Here is a 17,077-nt window from a genome sequence, read left to right as displayed (position 1 = left end):
GAAAACAAATAGGTAAAGATAAATCCCATCAGATATGGAACACAAAAAGTAAACCTTCAAAAGGCTATAGATTTTCCATTATACTGAGAACATAAAGTGTATAGCAAGGGTTCTCAAACTGGGGGTCAGGACCCCTCGGGGGTTGCAAGGTTATTACGTGAGGGGTCACGAGCTGTCAACCTCCACCCCAAACCCCGCTTTGCCTCCAACATTTATAATGGTGTTAAATATATAAAAAGTGTTTTTAATTTATAAGGGGGGGGGAGGTCCACACTCAGAGACTTGCTATGTGAAAGGGGTCAACTATTGTCAAACAAAAAAAGAATGATTCCCCAGCTGCTGCAAATCAGCATAGTTCAACAGAGCAACATCTCAGGTGAACTTCTGTATCCTTTACAATGTCTCCATGAAAAGTGTTATAAAGCAGTGGTCCTTGGCCTTTTCAAGCAACTGTATCCAGAGGTTAGCAAACAAAAAGCTACTTGGAATTCAGACATTTTCAAATTTCATTAATTACAAATGATCCAGATTTTCCATGGAAAACTTTGCTATTTTATGTGCATTTTTCAGTAAAATCATTTTCAAACAAAAAATGAGAATTTTTCAGTTAGATGTAAACTTCATATTGAAAACACACACACACACGAATGACATCTTCACAAGTTTTCAGTGAAAAATACGTAGGCCAGGTCTACACTACCAACTTACATCAGTATAACTGTGTTGCTCAGGACTATGAAAAAATCCACACTCCTGACTGAGTTATACCGTCCTAACCTGCAGTGTAGACAGCGCTACTAGTGGTGTCCCCAAGGGTCAGTCCTAGGACTAAACCTATTCAACTTATTCACAAATGTTCTGGAGAAAGGGGTAAACAGTGAGGTGACAAAGTTTGCGGACGATACGGAACGGCTCAAGATAGTTAAGACCAAAGCAGACTGTGAAGAACTTCAAAGAGATCTCAAAAAATTAAGTGACTGGGCAACAAAATGGAAAATGAAATTTAATGTGGATAAATGTAAAGTAATGCACATTGGAAAAAAAATCTCCAACTATACATACAACATGGGGGCTAATTTAGCTACAACTAATCAGGAGAAAGATCTCCTGGAGTCATCGTGGATAGTTCTCTGAAGACGTCCACGCAGTGTGCAGCGGCAGTCAAAAAAGTGAACAGAATGTTAGGAATCATTAAAAAAAGGGATAGAGAATAAGACAGAATATCTTACTGCCCTTATACAAATCCATGGTACACCCACATCTTGAATACTGCATACAGATGTGGTCTCATCTCAAAAAAGATATACTGGCATTAGAAAAGGTTCAGAGAAGGGCAACTAAAATGATTAGGGGTTTGGAACAGCCCCCATATGAGGAGAGATTAGAGAGGCGAGGACTTTTCAGTTTGGAAAAGAGGAGACTAAGGGGGGATATGATAGAGGTATGTAAAATCATGAGTGGTGTGGAGAAAGTGAATAAGGAAAAGTTATTTACTTGTTCCCATAATATAAGAACTAGGAGCCACCAAATGAAATTAATGGGTAGCAGGTTTAAAACAAATAAAAGGAAGCTCTTCTTCACTCAGCGCACAGTCAACCTGTGGAACTCCTTGCCTGAGAGGTTGTAAAGGCTATGACTATAACAGGGTTTAAAAGAGAACTGGATAAATTCATGGAGGTTAAGCCCATTAATGGCTATTAGCCAGGATGGGTAAGGAATGGTGTGCCTAGCCTCTGTTTGTCAGAGGGTGGAGGTGGATGGCAGGAGAGAGATCACTTGATCATTATCTGTTAAGTTCACTCCCTCTGGGGCACCTGGTATTGGCCACTGTCGGCAGACGGGGTACTGAGCTGGATGGACCAGTATGGCCATTCTTATGTTCTTATGCTACGTTGAAGGGAGAGTTTCTCCGGCCGACATAACTGCTGCCTCTCAGGGAGGTGGATTAACTACGCCAACCAAAGCAGCTCTCCCGTCGGTATAGTAGCATCTTCACTACAGTGCTACGGCAGCACAGCTGCAATGCTGTCGCTGCCCCCTGCGCTGTACGTGTAGACAAGCCCTTAGTTGAAATAGCAAGTCAAAAATTAAGGGGGCGAAGGAAGAAAAACAAAAATCACACTTAAAAAAAGGAATTTTATGCAGAATTCCATAGAACAAAATTTGTATATTTTCTACGACAAGTTATACCAGTTTACCAGACTAAAGAACTTAGCTGTACCAGACAACATTTGAATTTGAAGTTATGCCTCTGCTGAAATGGGCCCAGTGCAGTGCAAAGGTAGGCCAGGGGAGTATTTTATTTACAAAAAGTGCTTTATCTCAGACCCATGATCTAAACTGATGCTACCTATTTTGTGGTTTATTGTAGTCAAACCTAGACCAGTGGTTCTCTAGCTTTTCCATACCAGTACCCAACCCCCTACATAGGAAGGGGCACAGTGATTGTGACCATCATGCCTGTTCCGCACCCCCCAAGTTGAGAACCCTGTCCCAGAATATTTTTTTTGTGGCACAACCCAATCTCCAGTGCAGGTCAGAACCCAAAACTGAATAGGAGATTGTGCCATGGCCTGGAATGAAGCCTCTTCATCAAGACAGGTGTGCCAGTGATGGTTAAGTAAGTTTGTATAGAAGTAGCAAGAATGAGTGATACTGTAAATGAAAGATTTCTCCAACACTTGCTCCCACTTAAATTATTATATGTTTCCACCTTTTAAATATTTAACCCCCAAACACTTACCTCAACTATTACGTCCTTATTGGAATACTGTGCAAGGTCTCGAATTCCATTCATGAAGTGCTTGTTGGCAGCACAAAAAGCTTTACCAGTATCGATCATCGCAATGCAAAGCTTTACTAGCTAAAGGGAGGGGGGAAAATGATCATGGTAAATAAAAAAAATTTCAGTTACTTTGTTACACAGAATTTCAAAGTTAATTTCCTGTGAAAGACAACCTTTATAGGTACATAGCAAGCGATCATACACAGGTGCAGTAGTTATTTTGACCCATTAGATAAGCCAAGTTGTTGTAGCAGATTTAGTCTACACCTCATGCCTAGTTGTTGCTTTCACATCACCTTGATTGATTTTTGCTCTCTCTGACTTGACTGCAGCTGGAACTTCTACAGTTCCAATAAAGGTTAAAAAAAGAGAAAGTTTACTTTTGCAGTATCATTATTAGAGCCAGTTGTTTCTAATCTACAACTATGTGTGAATCTCAGACTTGTAACAAACCAGAAGGAAGCAATATGAAACTGATTTAAAGAGGAGCATATTACCCACCATGCATGCAAGAGGAAAGAATTTCTCCTATTATACTTTCATACAGTAATAGGATAGTGTTTATAAAAGAACTGGAAGATCAAGAGAAGCAGTGAATGGAGACATCCCGGTCACGTGGAAAGGGGAAGTACTGGGCGCTTTTTAAAAAAAAGTTACAGATTAAAATAATGCAAAGAAAAATGTATTTGTTTGCAAGGTTCACATTAAAATAGCACGAAAACTCAGTAAAAGTAGAATCAGTTAAAGGTGATGTGATGGCCAAGAGGAGTCAATTTATTTTTAAAATACATGTAATTGCAAAATGCTTAGTGACGACGAGCACTGGAATTCAAATGGGTAACTTGCACTTCAAGACAACAGCAGAGATACAATAGTGCTAAGTGACCTTGTGGAAAGTTCCTCTTGTTTTCAGCAACAACCCACCTTTTGTCTATTAAATAGATTTAGCAACAATCTGATACTTTTAACCTTAGTTCTATTGCTTCTGAAACCATTTATTATATGCAAAATTTACAATTTTGCTTATCTATAGCTGTGACTAGTATCCCAAATCTGGTTTAGTACTTAACCCCTTGACTGTGCCTAACACAAAAAGCAGGTCATAGAAAATGAACGACTGTGCTGCTGAATGTATCAGGTACATCCTAACATAACATTAATTGCAACAGAACATCAGCACTGCAACAGTTGCCACAGAGAATCAGAAGCAGAATAATAGGTTTATTTGATCCTGTTCATCTGAATTTTTTTAAGTTTTCAAAGTGTACACAATCAACTTAAGCATCTTACCTTTTCAAGTTTCAGTTCTAATTCTGCCACATCTCCTTCCACTTCCTCTAAAGCAGCCCTGCAAAGTTAAAAACAATATATTGGAAAGTAAGACTTTACACAGAAAATACACTTCATCTTTTATTTTAAAAATTCTCTTGATTTAGCACAAGGTCTCAGTTGCTCATATTAAGAGCTTTCATGAGTCCACAGTTTCATGCAGACTTGAATGCTTAAGAACACAGTTTAGACTAGCATGGGTTATAATGGAGCACAAAGGAGGCGACATGCTTAATCCCTTGCTAACTGAATGCGCACCACATTACCAGAAAAAGAGTGACAAGTTGGCTGGTTTGGGGAAGAAGGGCTGGTGGAATTGATTTATGAAAAATATTACATATGTATAAGCTTGGCTAAGCAATGACTAAGGCAGTGGTTCCCAGATTGGGGTTCATGAACCCCTGGGGGGTTTGCGAAATGTTACAGGGGTTTCCCAGGAAAAAATTCTCTAATGGCGGACAGAGCTGTCCCTAGGAACCCCAGGTAGCATGGGGCCAGCAGCCCGGAGCTCCTGGACTTCCAAGAGCTAAGCAGATCAAAGCAAGCATATCTATCACACTGAGGAGATTTAAACTTCAAGACTACTTATAAGAAATGGAAAGGGAGGTGGATATTTTTTGATGTTTTTAAAATTAAATAAATAGGCATCTGGTATTGTTTTTAAAATTATTATGAAGAACAAGTTTAAACTTTGGTGTAACATGCATTGTTTTCCTGGACTGCTCAAGACATGAATGCTTGTGTAGGAGGAACTCTGAGTTGGCTTCTTAAATACCTTCATGCTATTCCACATCTGATACCCACTGATGAAACATAGGAGCCTTGTCTTATAACAGGCTTATTTAAAGTGATACAAGCTACGAAAGTGAGATCTTGGAAGAGTACTGCTGTTTTCATAATGTAATAAAAATACTGTAATCATAATAGTGTGTAATAAGCATGTCATAAAAACAACATTTTATATTTCCAAGATCACTGCTTTTATAATTTATACTCAGGTAAAGGAGAAAATCCCTGGAAATATTCATTTTCAGGAGGGAGTTCACGAGACGACATCTTAGTGAAAGGGGTTCACAGGTTGTTAAAGTTTGGGAACCACTAGACTAAGGGAATCATAGAATATCAGGGTTGGAAGGGACCCCAGAAGGTCATCTAGTCCAACCCCCTGCTCGAAGCAGGACCAATTCCCAGTTAAATCATCCCAGCCAGGGCTTTGTCAAGCCTGACCTTAAAAACCTCTAAGGAAGGAGATTCTACCACCTCCCTAAGTAACCCATTCCAGTGCTTCACCACCCTCTTAGTGAAAAAGTTTTTCCTAATATCCAATCTAAACCTCCCCCACTGCAACTTGACAACTGCCTACAAACATTTGAAGATGATAGCACCAAAGGATGAGAGGAATCATGTGACACACTGAAGCTTAAATTCTTGGGGGGGGGCAGGGACTGTCTATATTGTGCATCTCAGACAGTGCCAATCACCCTGTATCATCATTCAATAAACAATTAGAGGATGAGCTTTTAAAAAGGTGAAATTTAGACTGAAAAATCAAAAAAATCACATATGATTCATAGATTCATAGATATTTAGGTCAGAAGGGACCAATATGATCATCTAGTCGGACCTCTGCACAACGCAGGCCACAGAATTTCACCCACCACTCCTGCAAAAAACCTCTCACCTATGTCTGAGCTACTGAAGTCCTCAAATCGTGGTTTAAAGACTTCAAGGAGCAGAGAATCCTCCAGCAAGTGACCCTTACCCCATGCTACAGAGGAAGATGAAAAACCTCCAGGGCCTCTTCCAATCTGCCCTGGAGGAAAATTCCTTCCCGACCCCAAATATGGCGATCAACTAAACCCTGAGCATATGGGCAAGATTCATCAGCCAGATACTACAGAAAATTCTTTCCTGAGTAACTCAGATCCCACCCCATCTAATATCCCATCACAGGCCATTGGGCCTATTTACCATGAATATTTAATTACCAAAACCATGTTATCCCATCATACCATCTCCTCCAATGTACACAATAATGTATTTGTCTTTGTAGTAAAATACCAGATGACACACTTTTAGGTCTTGTGTCAAGTCTAGTCAGATTCTGTTTTTCTTTCATATTTATGTGAGCTAATACAAGCTGCTTGGAGAAGGCATTTCTAAAACCTACTTTATGACCAGAGTGGCTTATGTGGTGGTCCCACCTCCCCTTTGAGAGGTTTAAAATTTAATTTAGAAAAAGATCACTGGTACTTGAAACATGCAGCACTGAGAACTGCTTTATAGATTAAGGGAGGTTTGCAAAAAGTTTATCATATTAGAATTGCTCAGTCTAATGCCTGGGACTTTGAATCCTTCCACTTCTAGCAATAAATGCTGCATCATGAAAATCTGCTCATTTACTTTCTCTGGTATAAACCCAGCATCTTCCTTCTCTCAATCTTGCTCTTCTCAGAATGATAAGCCTACACTGCACCGTTTTCTGCTGTAATCCTCAGCAAGATAAAGTCAAATGCTTTTGTTCAGTTATTCATCTATGACAAAGTCAAGCACCAGTGCTTGTCTTATGGCAATATAGCTCTCAAGCTACACAATCTACCATCCTGGTCTCACCCCCTCTTCACCTACATTTACACAGTGTTCTATAATTTCACTTAACACCTAAAGATCCAGCCTTTTGCTCCGTTTTAGTACACTGGAATTTTCCATTTTCCTTACAAATTTTGGTAGCTCTTCCTCCAATTCACATTTGTTCACAGAGACCAAGAAATACAGAGCTAGAAGTCCTAAACCCTGGCAAGTTTATTAGAGTCCAGTTCTGTAAGGTATTGCTGATTACCCTCAGCGGCTTCAATGGGAGGCTCTCAACACATCACAGGATGTGGTACATCTATAGCACTACTCTCTCTAAATCTAAAAAACGTGTTCTCCAGCATTAGAACGTGCAGGATTTCAGGTATGACAGAGTCATTGATCGCTCCCTTCCACCTCCTGCTCGTAAGGGATTCATTTTCATCTGGTCTCTACAGTAGGTACTTGTTTTTCAAAGGAGAGCTGGGATTAGGGTCAAACAGAAAGGAAGAACTGAACAGGTATTTAGATGTTTAGACAGCAAATAAAAAAAAAAAAGAATGAATTAATTCTTCAGTACATTTGCCAGGTGAGGGTGCCATCCTGAAAACACACTCCTAACATTACTTATCTGAGTAAAATTGCATTCATGCATGTGTGTTTTGCAAGATCAGGCCCACAACGCGTTAATATGAGGGAAGACAATGGAATGGGCTGTCCTTCCTGCACAAGGAATGTAGTAGTAGCAGCGTATCAATGAATTTCCAAGCTACTTGAAAAGAATGAATTATTGCCATATCAGAGAACACACTGAGAACAGCTCATCTCAGACTGTTATACTAACAAAAGATTTGTTTTCTCTTTTTAGTTGCCAGAAGGGAGGCGATGCAAACTAAAGCAGGCACATTTTCTACACTATAAGGCATCTGGGGCAGGGATCATTTAAACCTCATAAAAACTAATTCAGACGTAATCCCCATACTTAGTCAAAACTCTAACATGGGAAGTAGTCATAAAACAAGACCAAAAGTTGAGTACCAGGAATGCTTGTCCATTAGTGAGTGAATTTCCAGAAAGAAGCAGGATGTGGGGTTAGGACTTTGAGCCACTGTAGTCTCTAACAGACTGGTTTGCCACTAGGACTAAGGGAACAACTCTACTGTCTTGATTCTCACTCATGCAACATGAAACATTTGTAACCTCCTGAGCTAGTCAAACCCAAGCAGGCAAAACAAAACCAGAGCAGCAGTTGAAGGGAGCATGATGTCTGGTGCAAATGAGTGACCTCTTCTCTTGCACTGCTCAAGATAGTTAAGACCAAAGCAGACTGTGAAGAACTTCAAAAAGATCTCACAAAACTAAGTGATTGGGCAACAAAATGGCAAATGAAATTTAATGTGGATAAATGTAAAGTAATGCACATTGGAAAAAATAACCCCAATTATACATACAATATGATGGGGGCTTATTTAGCTACAACTAATCAGGAAAGAGATCTTGGCGTCATCGTCGATAGTTCTCTGAAGACGTCCGAGCAGTATGCAACAGCAGTCAAAAAAGCAAACGGGTTGTTAGGAATCATTAAAAAAGGGATAGAGAATAAGATGGTGTGAAAGTAGAATGAATTATATTGAAATTATAATTCATTAAAGAAATCCTGCTTGAAGGGTTTGTTGAAATATAGTTGTCAGGAAGAGAAACATTAAGGAGTGTGAGACAATGGGTCCTCAAACTAATTAACTTAGAGCTCCTACTGAGCTAGGAGATTGGTAAACGTTAGTATGCAAATAAGATACGTATGTATATTTGTCAGTTTCTGCTTCCTCTTGTCTCTTATGTTAAATTGGCTTTCCCTTATCTGTTTAAATAAGTTAGCTTGAGCTTTTGCAGGAGGCTCACATATCTGGATGCATTGGCAAAGCGCTTTGCTAATAAACAGAGTGGTCTGACTAATTTTGAGAGTCTTGAATCTGACTTTGACAATTTGGAGGTTCCACCGAGATGACAACTGTCTTCACTGGGGCCATGTGACTCCTGACCATTCTTAGGACGGCCGGGGCAAGCCGGCACCTGGCCCGAGCGGTCCTCCGCCAGAACGAAAGGGTGCACGACCACAGTGAAGTCTACACCACCAAACCTGTTGGTTCCCACTCTGTTCTGGTAGGGATCCCGGGATCTGACATCAGGAATCTGGTCAGGTAATTATTTCTGTGTTTTGTCCAGACTGAGGACTGTCTTGTCTCTGTCTATCCGTCCTCCCTGTGGTGTGTTTGAGTCCGGGCGCCATCTCCATCCGGGGATCGGCTGACCAAAGGGTTCCTGTCCCCACGGTCTGAGTGAGTGAAATCTGCACTATCGCAGCCGCACCGCACCTTGGGTAAAACCCTTGGTGTGAAAGCAAGGGCGATTGAGGCAGTAGCCTGTGGGCTCCTTTTGTGTGTTGCACCGGGCATCGCTCTGACGAACCCGACTTTCCTTCTTGTGGGATTGGTGTGTAAAGTCCTCCTGTATGGGTAACCAGATGTCTAAGTCGGACAGTTCCCTAAAGGAACACCAGCTCATTTTATGTATTTTAGGAAGGGTCCGGACTCCTGTAAATTACTGGAAAAATGGTCTAGGCTAACTCAGGAGAATCTCAAAATTCAGTGGCCACTGTTAGGATCTTGGGACAAAGACCGAGTAGACGTCTTAAACGACAAACTCGGCCAACCTAAAACTAAAGTGGCAAAAGGAGAGGTTGATTGTTTCATGCAGTGGTGGGAAGAGGCAAATCATAGGTGGACAGAATCAAAACTTGCCTCTCTCAAAGATTCAAATGATAAGTTAAAAGCTTTATTAGAAGCCTCCTCTCCCGCTGCCAGACCGAGCACTCCCCTTTATCCCGTTCTCCGAGAAAACCAGGATCGATCCCATCCCCCTTCATACTCCCATCTCATTGTGGGAAAGGATGAAAAAAAAACCTTGTTAAATTCTGGGGATGACGATGAGGAAGATGCATTAATTGGCCTGGCATCCTTGCATCGGATCAACAGGCGGTCACAACAACTCCCAGGGGTCTCCAGTTCAGACCAGTCTGGATCGTCCAATACTGCCGAGGCCCATTCCTCCGGTACCACTCAGACCCGTAAAGAAAAACCCCCCATTCCCCCGAAACCCTCCAGTCTGCCTGACTCCTCTGTTTTTCCCCATACGTACGAAGATAGCCTGGACACTGATTGGGCCCAACGCTTACGCTCTGGCTCTAAACCTATCCAGGCTCCCCTCCGAATCCTGCATACTGGGGGCCAACAAGAGGGTCTCACTTGGAGCTATGAACCCTGGACTCGTACAGAGCTCCTTTCAATTGTAAAAGGCTTTCCAAAGCCCCTGGAAAATCCTACCACATTTGCAGAGGAATTTTTGTTAGTGTGCGACACCTATGAACCATCTGAGGCAGACCTCCTGCAGCTGTGCAAGCTACTTGGAACCCCTAGCAAGCGTGAAAAATGGCTCACAGCAGCCAATTGGCCCATCAGTGAGTGCCATTCAGCTTTACCAGACACCGGTCCTGATGCTGAATACCGGAAAAAGTGTAAAGACTGAGCTAAAAACCTACATGAGGCCATCCCTCGAGTATGGACTCCAAAAACAAACTGGACAGCCATACATTACTGTAAACAGCAACAGGGAGAAAGTCCGAGTGACTATCACACCCGACGGACTGATGTTTTTCTGCAACATTCTGGTATACAGCAACCGAGTGAAAATGGGAAGGGCGCCCTGGCTCATGCGTTTGTTAATGGCCTCCTACCTGCTATTGGCAGTATGCTAAAGCAAATAAGTGTTGGGTAGGAAACTGAAACCATGGATAAATTGCAATCACTGGCAGAACACTGCCATTGCACTCTAAAGGGAAAGGAGGAACAATCTGCCCAAAAGCTAATGGCCCTGCAAATACAGCATTATTCAGGGCAAGGTAAACAGTACCAGGGTGGGGGACGTGGAACTGGATTTTCGGGTTTTGGGGGTGTTTGTAATTACTGTAAACAACCCAAACACTGGAAAATTGAGTGTCCGCGCCAGCCTAATAGCTCTGTAAACAACCAGTTAGACCCCCCGTTGGCACAGCCCGACAGTCCCCAGACTTACTTTGTCCCACAGCAATGACAGAACACCAGGGAACCTCAGGAAATTTTAGCTCCTTTACTACCTCTCACTCCCACGGGTGAATGTGTTTTGACTATTAATGATCTTTCTCTCCCTTTCCTTGTTGATACGGGAGCTTCGCTCTCTGCAGTTCGTACTGTCGACCTGCCTGAGGTTCCCCGCTCCGAAAAAACCATATCCGCTGTGGGCATTACGGGAGTCCCAACCCCTTACCCCCTTTCAAAACCTCTACCAGTCCAGGTTGGTCCCCTTTCCGCAGACCATGCATTCCTCCTCTCGGATTCCACTCCGGTGAACCTTTTGGGTCGGGACCTGTTATGTAAACTTGGCTGTACCATCTACTGTTCCCCGGATGGTGTCTACTTACAAATCCCCCAGTCCTCTCTGAGTGATTCTGTAGCCTCCCTGCTGTCTGAAACTCCCCTTTCCACTCCGGTCCCCTGCTACCCATTGGTCCCGTCCCTTGAACACCTAATTTCACAGGTCCCATCCTCTCTGTGGCCAACCCACCCATCTGAAGTAGGCCGTTTACATACTGACCCCGTCTGCATTATTGTTGATTCCTCCAAACCTCTGCCTCGCCTGTCTCAATACCCTTTAAACCCCGAAGCATAGGCTGGAATTGCTCCAGTCATGACCGCCCTGCGGGAACAAGGCATTATCATCCTCTGCTCCAGCCCCTGTAACACCCCTATCCTCCCAGTTCGAAAAGCTGATGGTAAATCGTGGCAGTTTGTTCAGGATCTTCGGGCCATTAACCGCTTTGTCATACCTGCCTTTCCCATTGTCCCTAACCCAGCGACGATTCTGGCTTCTATCCCACCAGATGCAACTCATTTTACTGTTGTTGATTTGTGCTCTGCTTTCTTTTCTGTCCCGGTTCACCCTGACTCCCAGTTCCTGTTTGCCTTGTCTTACGAGGAGCAACAGTACACATGGACCACACTGCCCCAGGGGTATACTGAAAGCCTGTCAGATTTTTCCCAAGCATTAGCCCGAGACCTTGCTGACCTTGTTTTCCTGTCCAGGTCCACGCTAGTCCAATATGTAGATGATCTACTCCTCTGTTCCCCTTCATTGTCTGCCTCTGAAACTGACTCTTTAGTGCTCCTTACTGCCCTAGCAAATAAGGGTCAAAGCTTCTCACTCTAAACTACAACTCTGTCAAGCTTCTGTCACATACCTTGGCTTTCTCCTCTCCCAGGGTTCCCATGCACTTTCTCCCACCCGTGTCCAAGCTATCCTTAGCTTTCCCCGACCCCGCTCCCCACGCCAGGTCCGGCAGTTTTTAGGCATGGCTGGATTTTGCAGACAGTGGATTCCCCAATATGCCTCCCTTGCAAAACCTCTCCAGGAACTCACTCGATTCTCTGTGCCTGACCCCATGCCGTGGCCCCCTGAGGCCAATTCTGCCTTTGTTTCCCTCAAACAGGGTTTGGCTTCTGCCCCGCCTTAGGGCTGCCTGACTATTCTAAGCCTTTTACCCTTTTCTGCCACGAACAAGCTGGTTGTGCACGGAGTTCTCACTCAGATGCACGGGGAAAAGAACCGCCCAATGGCTTATTTCTCTGCCACTTTAGACCCTGTTGTCCAAGGCTTACCCCCATGCCTCCGTGCTGTGGCTGCTGCAGCGCGCCTAGTCGAAATATCTGATTCCCTTGTTCTCCGCTCTCCTCTTACCCTCCTGGTCCCTCACTCTGTAGAAACTCTCCTGCTACAACATAACAAAGGCCACCTCTCCTCTGCCCGCCTTACCAGGTACGAACTTTTACTACTATCAGCTTCATATATCACCATAAAGCGTTCTCAGTTAAACCCTGCCACTCTCCTTCCTTTGTCTAGTGGCGGTGATCTCCACGACTGCCTTGCAACTGTGTCTGCTGTCACCGTCCCGCGCTCTGACCTTTCTGATGTCCCTCTCCCTAACTCTGACCTTGTTTTATTTACTGATGGTTCCTGTTTTCGAGACGGCCAAGGTCGTCTCCTTGCAGGATACGCTGTAGTTTCACTTTCTGAAACCCAGGAAGCTGCGCCTTTACCTTCTCTAACCTCAGCACAAGTCGCTGAATTAGTTGCCCTCACCCGTGCCTGCTTTTTGGCGGAGGGATGCTCCGCCACCATTTACACTGACTCCCGCTACGCTTTTGGGGTTGTACATGACTTTGGTACCCTCTGGCAAACTCGGGGTTTCCTTACCTCTGCCGGTTCCCTTATTAAAAATGGGCCCTACATCGCTGCCCTTCTGTATGCAGTTTTACTTCCGTCTGCCCTAGCTATTGTTAAGTGCCCTGGCCACTCAATGGCGGATACTGATGTTGCTAAGGGTAACGCATTTGCTGACGCCTCTGCTAAACATGCTGCTGCCATAGAACCTTCCCCAGATGCATTTCTAGGTTCCCTTTCTGTTTCTATACCACTGCCGTCCCTCACTGACCTCATCCTGCTCCAAGACTGTGCCCCAGAAACCGAGAAAGAATCCTGGGTTGCCCAAGGTTGCTCTCTACATCTCGATTCTCTTTGGCGCTTGCCTACTGGCGCCTTTGTAGCCCCCTTTTCATTCTACCCGTTTCTGGCCACCCTGCTACACGGTGTTTTGCATGTCGGAAAGGAGGGGATGGTCTCTGCTGTAACTAAGACAGGATGGTGGGCCCCCCATTTTAGCTCTTTTGCAGCCCGCCACTGTGCAGCCTGTACCATTTGCCAAAGCCATAATATTGGTAAACCTGTAAAAGTGGCCCAGGGGTTCCGGGGCCTGCCTCAAGCACCATTCTTGCATTGGCAAGTTGATTTTGTACAAATGCCTAAGTGTCAACAATATGAATTTATATTGGTTATGGTATGTTTATTCTCTAGTTGGATTGAAGCCTTTCCTTGTCGCCAGGATGACTCACTGTCTATTGCCAAATGTTTGTTAAATCATATTATGCCTGCCAAGGGAATTCCTGCTACTCTGTCCAGTGATTGGGGTACACATTTTACTGGACAACTTGTTCAACACCTGGACTGTATATTGCATATCAAACACCTGTTGCACTGTCCCTACCACCCACAGAGTGCAGGTGCAGTTGACAGACGAAATGGTGTACTTAAGAATAAGCTTGCTAAAATTTCTGACTCTACAGGATTAAGCTGGCCAGTAGCCTTACAATTAGCCCCTATGGACATGAGATCCACTCTATCCCAAAGGCATAAATTAAGTCCCTTTGAAATTGTTATGGGATGCCCTGTGAGAGCTATGACTACCATTACTCCCGTTCCAGATTTTAACTTGACTCACAGTGCGCTCCTTCAGTATTGCAATGGACTAATGCAAGCTGTAAGTCACTGCCATTCACAGGTTCGAGCAGCCTGGCCCACGGAACACACCTCCAACGCTTGCCACAACCTCGAGCCAGGCAATTGGGTCTACGTACGGCGCCATCATCGAAAGCACGCCTTAGAGCCCTGGTGGAAGGGTCCTCATCAGGTACTGCTTACTACACAGACGGCTGTCAAACTATCTGGCATCGCAGCGTGGATACATGCTTCACAGTGTAAGAAGGCACCATCCCCAGAGAACCACTCATCACCTCAGGACAACGCAGAGTCAATTTTGACTCCAGAAGACGACGCAGAGGAACAGTCTGCAATACCTTACAATCTACGCTCTCGTAAGGGTTGCCAGAAGCAGACGATGAACAAAAAAAGCAGTTGCGAGCCTAGCGCTTACTGCCTGGTGGGCGTAAAACCGTGACTGCGGTTCCCTCAGTTGAGGTTGTCAGAACCAGAAGAGCCTTGCCTCCAACAAGCGCCTCTGCCTGTTCCTTGGCTGCTGGTATCTTACAGTCTGGGGAGACCATGATGACAATTCTTTCATCCAGCAGCAGGTGTGGATAGCTCAGACCCTTAATATTTCTAATTGCTGGGTCTGCGCAGCCACATCCCAGTCCACTCTCAAACTGGTGTTCTTGTCCTGGCTATCTCACTCAAGTCCCCAGACCTCACTGGAGGGCCTCATCCGTTTAACAAAATATGGAACAGCAAAAACACTTGGGAAGCGGTGGGAATAAATGCATCTAAATGGATAAGTGTGGTGGAGGGAAAAGGTCATTGGTGTCGGGTGTGTAATAGGACAGGGCTGGATCTGGGGAAAAGCCGTTGCCTTCAGCATATTGTGGTCAGTGGCGTATGGGATTATTCAAACAAAACTAAAAAGTGGCGGGCCGGGTACGGAGATATGAATTTTTTCTCAACCTGGGATCAAACAGAGAAATCAATCTCATGTTCCCCCTACAGTAACCTTAGTGAAAACAATACAATGTCATGCAAACAACACCACTCCTCGTAAGAATTACCCTGTACCCTTTGGGGGATATTACTCCTCCTTTGCAAACACCTATATAACAAATGGGTGCAACCGACCCTTCCGGGCCTTAATAGGCCATCATTGGGTGTGTGGGACGAGAGCTTATACCGCACTACCAGCTAATTGGTCAGGAATCTGTTATCCCGCCCGACTCTTCCCACAATTCCGAGTACTAGGAACCTTCCCTCGAGAACGCCTCCACAATTTCAGGCGAAAAAGGGACTTAACAGATGCCCAGTGGTGTGTAAATAACATAAGCCCCTTAACCTGGGAAGAGGCCATTGGCGGTTCCTTAATACCATTAGGGGGAGTAATACACCATGCAAAAAGGCTCTTAAGGTTACAAGCATTAGTTGAAATAATGGCAAATGAAACCAGAGAAAGTTTAAAAGCCCTGGCCAAAGAAACAGGGGCAATCGGACAGATGGCCCTCCAAAACCGTCAGGCATTGGACATAGTGCTGGCGGCAAAAGGAGGAACTTGTGGTCTCATTGGAAAAGACTGCTGTGTGTATATACCAGACAACACCAGTGAGGTAATAGCTCATGCTAGCCACTTAGAACAAATCGCATATCTTCCCCACGAAGAGCCAAGTTCTTTATGGAAGTGGCTAAGTAACCTTTTCAATTTCTCTGGCATAGGAAACTGGTTGTTTCAGGGAGCCCTAACTTTCCTGTTTGGAATCCTAATAATTTTTGTATGTTTTCAGTTACTTTCCTGTTGTATCCAAAATTGTGTCAGGCATGCTACACAGTGTGCCCCTGTTGCCAAGAAGGCCAATGGCATTTTGGGGTGTATAAGTAGGGGCATTGCCAGCAGGTCGAGGGACGTGATCGTTCCCCTCTAGTCGACATTGGTGAGGCCTCATCTGGAGTACTGTGTCCAGTTTTGGGCCCCACACTACAAGAAGGACGTGGATAAATTGGAGAGAGTCCAGCGAAGGGCAACAAAAATGATTAGGGGACTGGAACACATGAGGAGAGGCTGAGGGGACTGGGATTGTTTAGTCTACAGAAGAGAAGAATGAGGGGGGATTTGATAGCTGCTTTTAACTACCTGAAAGATGGATCCAAAGAGGATGGATCTAGACTATTCTCAGTGATAGCAGATGACAGGACAAGGAGTAATGGTCTCAAGTTGCAGTGGGGGAGATTTAGGTTCGATATTAGGAAAAAGTTTTTCACTAGGAGGGTGGTGAAACACTGGAATGCGTTATCTAGGGAGGTGGTGGAATCCCCTTCCTTAGAAGTTCTTAAGGTCAGGCTTGACAAAGCCCTGGCTGGGATGATTTAGTTGGGGATTGGTCCTGCTCTGGGCAGGAGGTTGGACTAGATGACCTCCAGAGGTCCCTTCCAACTCTGATATTCTAGGATTCTATGATAGCTGCCCCAAACCAGAGTGCTAATTTGATTATTTTAAATATCACTGATGAACAAAGAGAAAGAACGATTGATATGTGGAACCCAGTAATTGTTGGTCATTGCGTAGCTTGACCAAAAGAAGGGATTGTGAAAATAGAATGAATTATATTGAAATTATAATTCATTAAAGAAATCCTGCTTGAAGGGTTTGTTGAAATATAGCTGTCAGAAAGAGAAACATTAAGGAGTGTGAGACAATGGGTCCTCAAACTAATTAACTTAGAGCTCCTACTGAGCTAGGAGATTAGTAAACGTTAGTATGCAAATAAAATATGTATGTATATTTGTCAGTTTCTGCTTCCTCTTGTCTCATGTTAAATTGGCTTTCCCTTATCTGTTTAAATAAGTTAGCTTGAGCTTTTGCAGGAGGCTCACATATCTGGGTGCATTGCAAAGCGCTTTGCTAATAAACAGAGTGGTCTGACTAATTTTGAGAGTCTTGAATCTGACTTTGACAATGGAGAATATCTTATTTCCCTT

The 17,077-nt window shown here is 44.0% G+C and overlaps 1 protein-coding gene across 4 annotated transcripts in view; it reads right to left on the bottom strand.

Annotated features, from left to right (window-relative positions):
* ACAP2 (ArfGAP with coiled-coil, ankyrin repeat and PH domains 2) overlaps nucleotides 1-17,077 on the bottom strand; it is a 117,599-nt gene that overhangs the window by 82,333 nt on the left and 18,189 nt on the right. For all 4 annotated transcript variants that reach the window (XM_037909246.2, XM_037909245.2, XM_043523152.1 and 1 more), the window contains exons 2-3: nucleotides 4,076-4,133; nucleotides 2,744-2,863 (exon numbers count right to left, since the gene is read on the bottom strand). In XM_037909246.2, the coding sequence (XP_037765174.1) occupies nucleotides 2,744-2,863; nucleotides 4,076-4,133 (178 nt within the window). The remainder of the gene's footprint in view (nucleotides 1-2,743; nucleotides 2,864-4,075; nucleotides 4,134-17,077) is intronic.

This window comes from Chelonia mydas, chromosome 9 (genome assembly GCF_015237465.2).
Source record: "Chelonia mydas isolate rCheMyd1 chromosome 9, rCheMyd1.pri.v2, whole genome shotgun sequence".
NCBI classification, from domain to species: Eukaryota; Metazoa; Chordata; order Testudines; family Cheloniidae; genus Chelonia; species Chelonia mydas.
This window is presented reverse-complemented; position numbering and strand designations above follow the sequence as displayed.